The sequence below is a fragment of the Giraffa tippelskirchi genome, chromosome 6 (genome assembly GCF_054371585.1).
Source record: "Giraffa tippelskirchi isolate mGirTip1 chromosome 6, T2T-mGirTip1v1.2.pri, whole genome shotgun sequence".
Lineage (NCBI taxonomy): Eukaryota > Metazoa > Chordata > Mammalia > Artiodactyla > Giraffidae > Giraffa > Giraffa tippelskirchi.
The window spans coordinates 103268232-103284273 of NC_137280.1; the positions used below are offsets into that span (position 1 = coordinate 103268232).

At 40.2% G+C, this 16042-nt stretch overlaps 1 protein-coding gene and 1 pseudogene across 8 annotated transcripts in view; both read right to left on the bottom strand.

Moving 5' to 3' along the window:
- Nucleotides 1–231: 231 nt before the first annotated feature.
- Nucleotides 232–1447, bottom strand: LOC145510873 (sorting nexin-15 pseudogene; annotated as a pseudogene).
- Nucleotides 1448–11080: 9633 nt separating this feature from the next.
- GRAMD2B (GRAM domain containing 2B) overlaps nucleotides 11081–16042 on the bottom strand; it is a 119548-nt gene continuing 114586 nt past the window's right edge. For all 8 annotated transcript variants that reach the window (XR_014056337.1, XR_014056336.1, XM_081499024.1 and 5 more), the window contains one exon: nucleotides 11081–12326. Coding sequence is in view for 6 of the 8 variants with exons in the window: in XM_081499024.1 (XP_081355150.1) it covers nucleotides 12285–12326 (42 nt within the window). In the remaining 2 variants the exon portion in view is untranslated. The remainder of the gene's footprint in view (nucleotides 12327–16042) is intronic.

The following is a 16042-nucleotide window of genomic DNA, read 5'->3' on the forward strand; positions in this document are numbered from 1 at the left end:
AGATGGCACTATGACCAAATTGGAGGGATAATGAAAAATAATTAATTTTATTTATTTTTAATTATTATTTTAAATTAAAACTCTTTGGGGAGCTTTGAATTCTTTATTTTTCTCATCCTTGGTCCAGTAACGTACAGAGATGTCTCCCAGAGTTACAAGACTTGGGGACAGGGCCAGATACCAGGGAGAGAGAAGGAGATGGCTGGCGGTGCTAGAGCCCTGGGGAAGGGGCTACTCCTTCCCGGGGTGGGGTTGGGAGAGGTGCTGGTGCAGGATTGCCTCCTCTGCTTCAGGTAGCCGGCTGCCTTCTTCACACCCTCCCTGAGACCAGAGGATGGGACACTGGGATCTCCCTGAAACAGCGTGTGCCTGCCGTCCTGGTAACCCTGCAGAGCTGCAGGCTTGCCCTCTCCTCCCGCAGCCCTGGGTGAGAAGCTCTGAAGCTTAGCTCAGATCAGCAGGGGTGGGCCTTTCTTCCTTTGCCCCTCCCTGCCCTCCTGTTTCCCAAGACCCCGATTCAGCCTGTATGACTCTGTCCACATCGATGCCAACTCACCGATGAGGGCAGGCATGAGGCCTGCATCTTCTTCCTTGGAAAAGGGGTCCAAGAGGGCACGTTCGGCCTCAGTGAGGGGGCCTCGGCAGGGGCACTGGATGCCTCCTTGGTGCTCCCACAGTTAAAGGTGGGCAGAGCTGGATGGTGAGGGTGTAGGGTAGGGGATGGTCCCTTGGCACTTCCAACACCTCAAGGCCCCTTCTCTTCTGCACCCCTCTTCTCTGCGGGTTGCTGGTGCAACCAGGACTCAACAAGGACCGGAGCCCAGGTTCATCAAGGGGATGGTGCTGGGATCAGAGAAGGTGGCAGGATGTGCAGGTCCCTGGACACTTCAGAGGACTGTCACCTCCCCACCCCAGAAGAACTCATTGAGTTGGGAGCTGTCATTGAGCACAGACACGTGGACTGTGAAACATGCTGAGTTCTTAGCCCCTTTCTGAGGCACTTCAACCACCGAGGCTTTGAACCACCAAACACCTGTGCATGGGGAGGGTCGGGGCTGGGAGAGGGGAAGCGAGGAAGTCATGGAGGAGGTGGAGGAGGTTGGGCAGAGGAGGTGGTCTGGATCTCCAAGTAGCTTGTGGAAGTTGCTGTATCACAGAAATGGATACAACCAGTGTTGGGATTTTGCATCTCATCATTTTTGGGTAAGGATGAGACTGCCTTCCTTTGCATGAAGTAGAGTTGCATCATGTTAGAAACAAAGTTGTGTTTCTTATGTGAGAGTTCAAGTGTCTATAGAAGGGATGTGTATGGAAGCTGAGTAGCCCAAGGGGTGCCTCATAGCCATTATTAAGGAATTCTTTCCTAGATTAAAGCCCCTCCTTCGCACTCTGTGCTGCTAAAGTTGCAACTTTCCAAACCATATTTCTGTTTTGCCAGCTGCTCCATGTAGGATTCTGCTAACATAGGGCTCTAGGGAGAGCCTGTGAGGCTGGATAGGAAGGAGGGATTTCTCCTCGTTCCGGTTTCTTAACTTCTTTCTGTTACAGTGAGTGTTATCTTATTTTCATGGCTTCGGCTTGGCACTGGCAATTTGTTCTGGAGCAGCAGGTGGATCGGGTTTGTGGTTTATCCAGCATTTGCAGAACCATCCTCATTACGCCCCCTCTGACACATTACTGCCCCCTGACGTGCCCCTTCTGCAGAAGGCTGGATTTCAGCTCCACCCAGCTTGTCCCCAGCTTCTAAGCTCAGATCGTTTCAGCCACCTGACTCTTGTTCCCTCCAAACCTGGGTTTGCTATTTCCATGCTGTCTTTGTGTTCTGATTGTCTTTACTGTCACCGTTACTGAACCAAAGTTGGGTCCACTTGCCTGCTGCAGTAAAGTCAATCTACTGACACACCAGGTTGTGGTGAAGGAAAGTGCAGCTTTTATTGCAGGGCACCAAGCAAGGAGTTCAGGCAACTAATACTTAAAAGGCCCAAAGTCCCTGAAGGCTTTCAGGGAAAGGTTTTTTAAAGACAGGGTGAAGGAGGGGGTTGTGAGGTGTGATCAGCTCATGGACATTCTTTTGACTGGCTGATGGTGAGGTAATTGAGAGTCAACATCATCAACCTTCTGGTTCCAACGGGTTGGGATTCTACTGTGCTTGTGGGCAGCATACAGTTAACTTCTTCCACTTGGTGGCAGTTTCAGGATCTGCAAAACAGCTTAAAGGACATGACTCAGAATTTTATCCGTAGCCCTTGAGGAGGAACAAAAGGTCCTTGACTTTGTTTAATGGCTAAACTTTGATTTTGTCTTGCTTGACTGTTTTCCCTTCCTTTTGCATTTTCTCAGTTCTCCGATTAAATTTACTCTGGAACTCAGGGAATGCCTACCAGGTTAAGGTTTTTCTACAGACAAGAGATAGGTAGAGGACATGGGGAGGTTGGAGTTTGTTCTGAGAAGGCTTCATAGGACCCTGCTCGGTTACATCATCAAGTTAACAATTCTTTTGAAGTATAATGGATTTATAATGTGTTAATTTCTGTTGTACAATAAAGTGATTGTTATACATGTATATAATTCTTTTTTAAAATATTCTCTTCCATTATGGTTTATCATAGGATACTGAATATAACTCTCTGTGCTATACAGTAGCATCTTGTTTTTTATCCATTCCATACATAATAGCTTGCATCCACTAACCCCAACCTCCCACTCCATCCCTCCCCCTACCTCCCCCCTCTTGGCAACCGCTAGGCTCTTCTCTATATCTGTAATTCTGTTTTTGTTTCACAGATAGGTTCATTGTGTATCATATTTTGTGATATTGTGATATCATGTGGTATTTGTCTTTCTTTTTCTGACTTCACTTAGTATGATAATCTTTAGTTGTATCCTTGTTGCTGCAAATGGCATTATTTCATTCTTTTTTATGGCTCAGTAGTAGTCCATTGTGTATATGTACCCCATCTTCTTTATACATTCATCTGTTGATGGACATTTAGGTTGTGTCCATGTTTTGACTATGAACATAGGACTGTGTGTATCATTTTGAATTACAGTTTTGTCTGGATATATGCCTAGGAGTGGGACTGCTGGATTATATGGTAAGTCTATTTTAGAGGAACCTCCGTGCTGTTTTCCATAGTGGTTGTACCAACTTACATTCCCACCAACAGTGTTGAAGGGTTCCCTTTTCTCCACATCCTTTCCAGCATTTATTTGTAGAATTCTTAATGACAGCCCTTCTGACTGGTGTGAGGTGGTACCTCACTGTAGTTTTCATTTGCATTTCTCTAATACTCAGCAATACTGAGCATCTTTTCATGTGCCTTCTGACCATTTTTCTTTCTTTTTGGAGAAATGTCTATTTAGATATTCTGCCCATTTTTGGATTGGGATGTTTGTTTGTTGTTGTTGAGTTGTATTAGCTGTTTGTATATTTCGGAAATTAAGCCCTTGTCAGTCACATCATTTGCAAATATTTTCTCCTGTTCTGTAGATTGTCTTTTCATTTTGTTTATAGTTTCCTTTGCTGTGCAAAAGCTTGTAAGTTTGATTAGGTCCCATTTGCTTATTTTTGTTTTTATTTCTATTGCCTTGGAGGCAACCTAAGAAAACATTGCAATGATTTATGTCAGAGAATGTTTTGCTTATGATCTCTTCTATGAGTTTTATGGTATCATGTCTTATGTTCAAGTCTTTAAGCCATTTTGAGTTTATTTTTTTATATGGTGTGGGGGTGTGTTCAAGTTAACAGTTCTTTCTACCTATTTTGAGATCAAATTTCTCTGGTGTGGAAATTCCATTTCCACTCAAGACGGAGTAACATGGACTAGATTTGCTGTCTGTGTGTGTCAAAAGTTCAGCAACAACTGAAGTAAAATCAGTGAATCACTGAAGTGGTAATGAGTAGAAGTTGATTGTGCACACACCAAAAAGACGGTCCATGAACTGGGAGCACTCAAACCAAACATGGAATGAGGCTCATGCTATGAGGCTCAGGGGTACATTGTTATGGAGCAGCTTACATAGTGGAAAGGCAGTAACTGGTTAATTTTCAGTTATTGGTTATCATATTAGGATTTTCTTAACCGATAGGGAAAATTGGTCAGGATATATACTTCATATCAACCTTGGGAAACACTTCAAGTTTTGCTTATGATTTCCGGAAGCATGAAGAAGAAATGACCCAGGTCAACTGAGTCTTATAAAATAAACTACGTTGAACTTCTCTTTTATGTCTAAACTGGTTTTGTCTGCTCAGGGAATTTTCAAAGAATCTCCATTTGATTTTGATTTTAACATCCAAATGAAAAAAATCCAGAAAAAAATGTCTAAACAGTGGTTTTCAAGATGCTGGAGATTAGGTACTGAAGGACAGCTAATCCTGAGAGAAGAGAAACAATGGAGGTGAGTTCTCTGATTGCTCCAGCTGACTTCCTGGAAAGAATGTTCAGGCTGCAGGAAGGGAATCCAGGCAGAATGAGGGTTGCAGAAATGGAGGTAGGAGAAAACCCAGGTGGTTAGAGTTGGCAGAGCAGAGCATTGGAGAGGAGACAACTTCTCTTTGAGAGACATAAAGAGAAAGAAAAAACAAACCACAGTTTGGGAGAAAATATTTGCAAATCACACATGTGATGAAGGACTTTTATCTAGAATATATAATGAACCCTCAAAATTTAATAATGAGTAAACATCCCAATTAAAAAAAATAGATTAAAGACTTCTCATCAAAGAAGGTATACAAATAATGTCAAATGGCACATGAAAAAATGCTCAGCATCAGTGATCATTAAGGAAATGCAAATTAGAGCTGCAATGAAATGCGACAACACAGTAGAAAGTCTAAAATTTAAAAGACTGATCATACCAAATGCTGTTGAAGATGTAGAGGAGCTGGCACTCTCATACCTTGCTGATGCTGATGTTCAATGGTACATTTGGGAAAAACAGTTGGACAGTTTCTTAACAAGTTAAACATATACCTGCCATATGACCCAGCCATTCCACTCCTTGGTGTTTACCCAAAAGAAGTGAATGTGTATATCTACACAGAGGATTTATAGAAATATTCTTAGCAGCTTTATTTGTAATAAATAGAAATTAGAAACAATCTGCATGTTTATCCACAGACTGATGAATAAACAATTTGTGGTGTATATATATATATATATATTTCATTATATGTATATTATATATATCTCAAAAAATATATGTATATTATACATATATCTCAAAAAGAGGTGTATATATATATGTATTTCATTATATGTATAAATATATATTCATACATATAGTGAAATACTATTAAGTAATAAGATATATATATAATATTTCACTGTATATATATTTATACATACAGTGAAATACTATTAAATAATAAAAGGAATGAATTATTGAAACATACAAAAAGTAGATAAATCTTACAAGGATTACTTTGAATGAAAGAATCCAGACAAAAAAGTACAGACTCTGTGGTTCCACTTATATAAAATTCTAGAAAATACAGTAATATATAGAGACAGGAAGCAGATCTGTGGTTGTCTGGGGAGGAGGCTGTGGAGAGGGGCAGAGAGAGTGCTCCCAGAGAAATTACTTGTGGGGGTGTTAGATATGTTTCTTACCTTGATTCTGTGATGGTTTCACAGGTATATACTTAAAACATGTACTTTAAACATGTATAGTTTACTATATACATACATTATACCTCAATAAAAATGTTAAAAAGTGGAAACACTATTTACAATAGCTAGGACATGGAAGCAACCTAGACGTCCATCGACAGATGAATGGATAAAGAAGCTGTGGTACATATGTACACTGGAATGCTATTCAGCCATAAAAAGGAACACATTTGAGTCAGTTCTAATGAGATGGATGGACCTAGAGCCTTTTATAGAGTGAAGTAAGTCAGAGGAAAACAAATATTGTGTATTAATGCATATATATGAAATCTAGAAGGATGGTACTGATGAACCTGTTCGCAGAGCAGCAGTAGCGATGCAGAGATAGAGAACAGACTTATGGACAAGGGTGGGGGAGAAGTGGGAGAGGGTGAGATGACTGGAGAGCGGCATGGAAGCACATACGCTAACGTGTAAATAGACAGCCAATGAGAATGTGCTGTATGACTCAGGGAACTCAAACTGGGGCTCTGTAAGAACCTGGAGCGGTGGGAATGGGCGGGAGGTGGGAGGAAGATTCAAGAGGGAGGGGACATATGTACACCTATGGTTAATTCATGTTGATGTATGACAGAAATCAAACCAATAGTATAAAGCAATCATCAATCAATTAAAAATAAATAAATATTTAAAAACTGAAGCACTGTTAGGATGCTGCTGGTTAGACAAAAGTGCACATATATTCCTTTGGCAGCCAGCAAAACTGTTCCTCTCCTACTTCGACTGCCTTGAAGGCATTCTGACTAAGGTTGGTCGCTTTCATCCAGGGGCAAGCAATCCCTAGTGCTAGGTCCTGGGGAAGATTTCTGTTAGTTCCTACTCTGGCCCATAGATGTGCAGACAAGCAGGAATAGAGTTCACAGTCTTAATCTTTGAATGGAGAAAGGGTGAAGGGGCAATGGGATCATTGCCTGGCCAGGACCAAGAATGAGGGACGGCAAGAGCCTATACTGCTTGGGTCCAGAGATTACTCAGTTCAGTTCAGTCGCTCAGTCGTGTCCGACTCTTTGCAACCCCGTGAATTGCAGCATGCCAGGCCTCTCTGTCCATCACCAACTCCCGGAGTCTACCCAAACCCATGTCCATCGAGTCGGTGATGCCATCCAACCATCTCATCCTCTGTCATCCCCTTCTCCTCCCACCCCCAATCCTACCCAGCATTAGGGTCTTCCAATGAGTCAACCCTCTGCATGAGGTGGCCAAAGTATTGGAGTTTCAGCTTCAACATCAGACCTTCCAATGAACACTTCCACCACTGTAATAAAACAAGTATTCTCATTACTTTGTATTTCCTTCCAGGGATTTGTCCACAAAGCTGAATGTTTTTATGTAGAAGTTGCCATATAATTTTGCACTCAGCTTTTTTCACTGAACATCATAACATCAAATATATCTTGGCGGCTTTTAAAAATATTCTTTGAGGAAGAATTCTTCTCTATTCTCTATAGGAGACAGAATTAAGACCTGGAACAGCCATTTAGGAGATTAAAAACAGAAACTGAAAAAGAATTTTGTCTTAGCAAAAGTAGCTAAAACCAAAATTTTTTCTTTTTTAAAAATTGAGGTATAATTGACATATCCCATATATTAGTTTCAGGTATACAACATAATAATTCAATTCTTGTATATATTGCTAAATGATCACCACAATAAGTCTAGTTAACATCAGTCACCATACACAGTTGATGATTTTTTTCTTGTGATGAGAATTTAAGATCTACTCTAGCAACTTATAATTATGCAATACACCATTATTAACTATAGTCACCATGCTGTATGTATATTACATCCCTATGACTTATATCATAACTGAAAAGTTTGTACCTTTTGATCTCCTTCCAGTTTCAACCACCACTTCCACCCCATCCCACTCTGGCAACCAGGAAACCATTCTCTGTATCTATGAGCTTGGTTTTTATTTTTATTATTTTTTAGATTCTGCATATATATATGAGATCATAGATATTTGTTTTTCTTTGATTTATATAACTTAGCATAAGGCCTTCAAGATCCATCCATAGTGTCATAAATGGCAAGATTTCATTCTTTTTATGGGTGTGTGTGTGTGTACACACACCACATATACTACATTTTCTTTATCCATTTACTATATATAGACACAGGTTGTTTCCATATTTGGCTATGGTAAATTATGCTGCAGTGAACATGAGGGTGTATATATCTTTTTGAGTTAGTGTTTTTATCTTCTCAATATAAATACCAAGAAGTGGTATTGTTGGATTCTATGGTAGTCCTATTTTTAAGTTTTTGAGGAATCTCCATACTGGCTGCATCAACTTACATTCCCAGCATCAGTACAAAAGGGTTGGTTCCCTTTTCTCCAAACTCACCAGCATTTATTATTTCTCATCTTTTTGATAACAGACAATCTAATAGATATGAGGTGATATCTTATTATAGTTTTGATTTGCATTTTCCTGTTTAGTGACATTCAACATCTTTTCATGTGCCTACTGGCCATCTGTATGTCTTCCTCAGAAAAATGTCAATTTAGACAGTAACTGTTTTAAATCTATTTTTGAGTGAATTTTTGTGTATAAGATAGAGGTATAATTTCACTCTTTTGCATATGGCTAGTTTTCCACTCACAATTTATTGAAGATACTGTCCTTTTCCCACTGAATATTCTTGGCTCCTTTGTCATAATTGGCCATATATGTGTGAATTTACTTCTGGGCTTTCTATTCTGTTCCATTGATCTATGTGTCTGTTTTTATGCCAGTATTATACTATTTTGATTAGTGTAGCTTTGTAATTTAATCTGAAATCAGGGGGTGTGGTGCCTCCATTTTTGTTCCTCTCTCTTGGTTGCTTTGTTTGGCTATTTGGAGTCTTTTGTAGTTTCATACAAATTTTAGGATTGTTATTTTTGTGAAAAATGCTATTGGAATTTTGATAGGGATTGCATTGAATCTGTACATTGCTTTGAGTAAGGCTTAGCATCTGGAAAAAACAAAAGTGCTGGAAATATTAATGGTCAAAGATGCTCCATTTAATGTCTTTGATTTTGTTTTGTAAAGTCAAGAACTGGTAATATCATTATTAGTAAGGACAGGCTTAACAGAAGTGCATGAGAAGTATTATATCACTGAGCTCCTTTGTAAGAAGATCAGGTTATGGGTCCCAAATGACAGTATTACAGATGGGTAGATTCTGACTTTAAAACAATGCTTGAGAGCAAAATCCACTGGGCTGTCTGTAACATGTTAGTGTCCATGTTACAGGTGTCCATCCATCTTTAGATCATCAGAAACAAATAAACAAGGAAACTATCACCTGAATTGAAATTTTAGGATACATAAATCAAAACAGCATACAACACAATTAAGAAATAGGTTGGAAAATTTTCAGTCTGACTCGCTGAATTTATGAATTAGGGTGAGTTGTGGAAGGCAAGGAAAAAGCATTAAATAATGTGTCTGGTAGGGAATCCTCTGGGAGTCCAGTGATTAGGACTCTGTGCTTCCACTGCAGGGGGCCTGGGTTCAATTCGTGGTTGGGGAACTAAGATCCCTTAAGCCTCATAGCACAGACCCACCCCCCAAAAACATGTGTCCGGTAGAAAACAAATTTATGGCTACAAAGGGAAAAAGGGAGTGGTAAGGAATAAATTAGGAGTTTGGGATTAGCATATATAAACTACTGCATATGAAACAGATAAACAACAGGGTCCTACTATATAGAACAGGGAACTATACCCAGTATCTTGTAATAACCTAGAGTGGAAAAGAATATGAAAAGGATGTGTATATGTGTATATATATACATATATATATATATATATATATATATATATATGAATCACTTTGCTGTACACCAGAAATAAACACAACATTGTACATCAGTTATACTTCAATTAAAAAAAAGAGGAGAGACAGGAATGCATTTATTGTTTGAAAAGATTGCTCTTTCTGCATCTGTATGTACGTGTATGAATAACTTTTATTTTCTAAATGTATTTATTTATTAGGCTTAATACATAAAAAAATGTGTCAGGGATGGTTTTAAAGAACTACATAAATGAATAGCTGGGACATGTCTTGGAGTGTTGTATATATTTAGGAAAATATCTTCAATATTGACACAGCTTGAGAGATCAATAATCATGTCTACTTTCCATATGTAAGACTGGTAATTTCTATAGACCTAAATAGTATGTTTTTAATCATAGATTCTCTGTGTAAGTCTGTTTGAAGATAGGCTCATTTGTGTCATATTTCAGATTCCACATGTAAGTGATATCATATGGTATTTTTCTTCTCCTGAGTTAGTTCATTTAGTATGATAATCTCTAGTTGCATTCATGTTGCTACAAATAGCATCATTTTTCTCATGGCTGAGTAGTATTCCATCATATATATGGACCACATCTTTATCCATTCATCTGTCGATGGACGTTTGGGTTGTTTCCGTGTCTTGGCTGTTGTGAGTAGTGCTTCTACGAACAAAGAGGTGCATGTACCTTTTTGGATTAGAGTTTTGTCTGGATATATGCCCAGGAGTCAGATTTCTGGATCATATGGTGGCTCTAGTGTTTTGAGGAATCTCCACACTGTTTTCCATAGTGGTTGCACCAATCTTCATTCCCACCAACAGTGTAGGAGAGTTTTCTTATCTCCACATTATCTCCATAATGCTTACCTTTTTTAATGCTATTTTCTATGCCTGTTTTTGACAATGCCATTCTAAATAGTGACATAATTTAAGTGCTCTGCTACTGAACAGTCACTAATGTTCTGCCCTTAAGGCTTCAAAGAATATTCTTGTATGTAAATCTTTGAGGAAATCTCTTATTGCTTTGGGATAAATTCCTGGATAGCCTTATTAATTCAGTGAAATAAATTTTAAAGGCTCATCACACCGTTGCAAAATTTCTCTCCAGAGGTGGCTGACACTCTTGAATCTTTAATGGTTTTAATTATAAAGCATTGACGTAGAACTTTGATAACACCAGACTGTCAGACATGCAAACATTTTAAGAAAAAATGAATACGGTTCCTGTTAAAAGAGTATACTTCTTGCCTCACAAGGCCATCAGCTTTAGAAACATTATCACATTTAATTCTCACAATAACACTTTCCCTTGGTACTTTTATCCTCATCAACAAAATGGGGGAAAATAACCAAATATCTTGCTTATAGTCACATAATTCAAAATGAGGACCCAGGAATCATGCATTGATGTTCTGATTTCAAAGTTCATTTTCTTTCCCCTAGACTGTTGTAACACAAGAACTTAGAGCAGTTTTTTTGCAAGTGAATACTAGGGAGGAAAGAAGTATGGGTGAGTTGGAAGTAGTAGAGAGGGATGAGAAGCAGTTAAAAAGCATACTGTCTTAGTTACAAGAATTTACAGACTGACAAAAGACAGTGTTAGCAAGGCATTTAAACCAGTGAGTATTTATTAAAAGCCAGGGGTGCACCAGGCACAATTCCTGTCCAGTAGGCTAACAAATACAAATGATGTAACCAATTCACTTATTAGCTTATCTGATTAAACAAAATACATTTCATAGAAATGATTATAAAATGCATTATAGATAAACAGAATATCTTTTATATTAACAAATCTTAGGGTACCTAAATAATTATTAATAAAAACCAGCCAACCCATATGGTAAATAGAAGTTAGCAAACCACCAGTTATATATTTTAGTCAGCAAAAGAGAAAAGCATGCTATCATCATGCTGATGGGTTTCAGCATTAACTATAGACATCCTGTTTCAAAACAAACACAGTCCACCTACAATCTTAAAAATGCAGTATCTTCCATCCAGTATCAAATCACTATTATACTTTGGTTTAAAGATTAGTTTTGGTTTCAAAGTCAGTTTAAACTTAGTACTTTAGTCTCATGTCTCACAGATTCTTGACCTGGGGTGGGTGAGAATCAATCCTATTAAGTATTAATGAGAGGAACAAAACAAAACATAAAATGGGATAGTTTAATAAGCTTTGCCTGATTTTCTTGCCAATACTCGGCTGGGAAGTTAAGATACACACGTAACTTAAACCAGAACATCACATCAGAAAGGGAAAAAACCCCCCAAAACTCAAATGTTACTTGTTTGAAGCAAGTTTGCCCATCAGTTTCTTTTTTTGTTGTTGCCCTTTTGGAAAGTCATGGCAAATTCTTCAAGGGACTGTATCGAGTTTGTTGGCACATGATATATCTCTTATGTTGAAGGCTGGTTAAGGGCGGGGGGCGGGGGGGGGCGGTTTAGGAGAGAAAAAGCAGATGGGTAGGACTGAAAAGGCTGGAGTGGAATATGTTTGCTGACACAGTCATGATAACCTGCTGAACCACAATCATCCAAGTGTCCGCCGGGCCCTTCCTGAGACCTCCAGAGACTTGAGTCTGTTTTCTTCAGGCAGCAGCACTGAAAACTTCCTCAGAGAGTCAAGGTAAACTTGTATTGCACAGGAACCAGAATTATTCCCCATTTCCTCCCTTTCCTGAGCCTGAGACCTCCAAGGGCAAGTGAGGCTGCCCGTCCGCTAGCTCCTCTGGCCAGCAGGGAGCTCCACCAGAACACCCCGGGAGCACCTACTTCAAGGGAAGTGCGAGGTATTGCGTGGCTCGAGCTTCAGTCACCGTTCTCAAGCAGCTTTTGTAAGTTGTTTTGTATCTTGAAATAATAGAGAGAAAAGCTCCTGTTATTACACTGTCTGGAGTATACAGTAACCATAGCGTATTTGCTATGGTTCATATAATGCTTGAGATTAATCTCTTCTACCTTGAATAAAAAGCTACACATGGGTTAAATTTAGATCAGGCAAATAAATGCATTGGGCATTGAAATGGGCATTGAAAATGGGTTTGGTAAACGTTTGGGTAAATGAATTTGAAAGAATCCAGAGCAGGGTATTTTTAAGGACCAATAATGTGAAGGGAATAGGGAACCCTGTGGAACAAGAGAAAGAGAACATAGTCTTCTTTTGCAAGAATATTCTGTGATGTCCTACTGGTATCCACAGGGTAAATGGAGAGGAAAAGGTCTAATAAGTATGTCCCAGGAACTTCATGTATGCTCACCTTAACTACACACACATTCACACAGAGAGGTAGGTTTTCTATGTAAAGCTAAGGGCTAGAGACACTATATAACAAGACTAGTCACACAGTAGGTGGCACAGCAGGGGAAAGAACAGATATCTGACTCCATAAAAAAGTTTATGCTTTTTCTTCTGCACTGCTGCTGCTGCTGCTGCTGCTGCTAAGTCGCTTCAGTCGTGTCCGACTCTGTGCGACCCCATAGACGGCAGCCCACCAGGCTCCTCCATCCCTGGGATTCTCCAGGCAAGAACACTGGAGTGGGTTGCCATTTCCTTCTCCAACACACGCATGCATGCTAAGTCGCTTCAGTCGTGTCTGACTCTGTGCGACCCCATGGACAGCTGCCCACCAGGCTCCTCTGTCCATGGGACTCTCCAGGCAAGAATGCTGCAGTGGGTACTGTTCAGTTCAGTCACTCAGTCGTCTCCGACTCTTTGCAACCCCATGAATCGCAGCACACCAGGCCTCCCTGTCCATCACCAACTCCTGGAGTTTACCCAAACCCATGTCCATCGAGTCGGTGATGCCATCCAACCATCTCATCCTCTGTCGTCCCCTTCTCCAGTGTGGGTACTGCTCCGACATTAATGCTACTTCCAGAACTAAGAAAATAAGTATTTACTTCTTTACCTGTAGAGGGCACTGCCTTCATTCCCCATATTCTTACTTCACATCTTCCCTACCTAATCCATAGGACCAAAGATAAATGGAAAAGCAGGAGTGGGAAGGGAGAAAAAAATGATTAAAAAAAAAAATTGATATCCAAAATATTTAAAATGCCTACAAAGACAAAAACCCCAAAAGTGAAACAAAGGAGATAAATGGGCAGTTTAAAAAAGGAAATCCATAAGGAGTATATATATATATATATATGAAATGATGTTCAACCACAGTATTAATCAGGAAAATGTAAATATAAACCATGAGATCTGACTTCACACTCAGTGTAGGAGATGGGAGGGGGCCAGAATGGCCTAAGATGGTGCCTGCCTTAGAGAATCTGAGGAGACATTTGAAGATGGACTAATTAGTGAACAAAGTCTTGTGCAGTGTTTCAGTGGCAAGTAAAAAAAAGAGGAAGGAGTTAAAGTATTCTTCAGTTTCCAACAAGAATGACTGAAAGGGCAGTGATGCCATGAACAGAAATGGGTAAGTTATAAGCGGGCAGATCAGGAGGCTGAGACATGCATGACCAGTCCCTGCAGGAGAATTAAAGAGTTGCTGGTGTTGAGTAGAAACAGCTGAGACCTGGCTGCTACCTCCCCATAGCTGCTGCACCTCCGCCATGCGCTGCTGTGTCATCACCAGCCTGCCTCTGGGAAGGGCGGGGCTGGGGGGTACAGCCTGAGCAACAAGCACGCGGGTGTGCCCTGGTGACTGTTTTTCTGCTAAGATTCCTATGAGCAATTGTGTGCAATTTATGATTATTTATAACATCAACACATGCATTTTGACCCTAAATACCCTCTTTCTCGCCTCTGCTTTGGGACACAGGTTTATGTTGGCACCCTAGCCGAGTGGCTGGGTTCTGCACAAGACGTGGCCAGCTGTCTCTCCTGCTTTCCTGTCCCTCATTACAGAAAGTGTTGTCCCTGTCAGGATCCACAGGAGAATGGGAAGAAATGCGCAAGAGGGCAACTGGGTTCTGCATGCTTCCCAGTCCAAAGAACATCACCATGCGCCAGTGTGAACAAAAGAGAAAATTGCCACTCCATTCTCCAGGTCAGCAAGGAAGTCAAACATGTCTAAAGTCAAAGTCACTCAGTTGTGTCCAACTCTTTGTGATATAGTACATGGAATTTTCCAGGCCAGAATACTGGAGTGGGTAGCTTTTCCCTTGTCCAGGGGATCTTCCCAACCTAGGGATCGAACCCAGGTCTCCTGCATTGCAGGCAGATTCTTAACCAGCTGAGCCAGAAGGGAAGCCCAAGAATACTGGAGTGGGTAGCCTATCCCTTCTCCAGCAGATCTTCCCGACCCAGGAATATAACTGGGGTCTCCTGCATTGCCGGCAGATTCTTTACCAAATGAGCTATCAGGGAAGTTCTAAACATGTCTCAGCATTTCATCAAAGAAATTTTATCTTCAATTCTAGCAACTAATGTTTTAGAAAGGAAAACAGTTCTGGTTGCTACTCCATACCTTCTCTAGCTTGATTATGGATTGAAAAGAGAAAATGTCTGAGTCTGCCCACTGATACAGTGATTCAGTGGGAATTATCTGTCATGCCTTGGTTTAGAATAGAAACCTGTGAACTCCTTTGCTCTCCATACTTAAGTGGTTAAGTGCTAGGTACCATTTGGTATCACAGGACAAACTTAATTTGACTCATTTGTGTTTTATGTTTCTTCCCAAGTAAGCATAACTGTACTATTAAGGAAATCCACCAAATATTAAGCATTTGTGGCAGCAATTAGAATTGAATAATTCACTAAACCTTTCCTGAGATAAGGATCAAAACAAAGCATCAGATGGGAAGGGAAAGACATGCTGAAAGCAGAGATAAGAAATGTTAACAAGGTTTAACTTCAGGATATTTCTGGCTGCCTACCATCTTCTCCTGTTTGCCTCACTCTTCAGTGACTGTATCCCCAACCATGAGGTTGGGTTTTTGGGGAGCAGTAAAGCAGAGGACTTCTCAGGACAAATGTGGGAGTCAGACCTGGCTCAAATTCTAGCTCTGTCTACTTTCTGGCTCTGCCTCCTTGAGTAAGTTAACTTGAAACTTTGATCATTTTGTCAGATGGAAACAATGACATCTACAGAGACTGAATGCAAATATTTTATGCACGGTGACAACCAGCCTGGGTGGAGCTGAGGCTGCCCTTTCTGGTCAGGACATTCCCTACAGTGTCCCTCCCTGCAGCTCCATGTCAGCTATCACTTATCCTTGGGGCCTAGGACAAGAGAATAATTTCTAACCAAGGAGGAAAACCACAAAATCTACTATTAATAACAAGGAAAATGAGCTGAAACCTATTTCTTTGTGGAAAATCCCCGGGAGAGGTTTAGTCATTTCAATGGCCTGTTGCACACCCATGTGTGTGTAACCCCTGCCCTATGTGGTAGGGGGCCTATAGTACCAACGTAAATCTGTGTCCCAAAGCAGAATCAGCAAAGACAGGATTTAGGGTCAAAATGCATGTGTTGACGTTATAAATAGTCATAAGCTGCACACACTGCTCATAGGAATCTTAGCATAAAAACTGTCACCAGGCAGTAAGACCAACCTAGACAGCATATTAAAAAGCAGAGACATTACTTTGCCAATAAAGGTCTGTCTAGTCA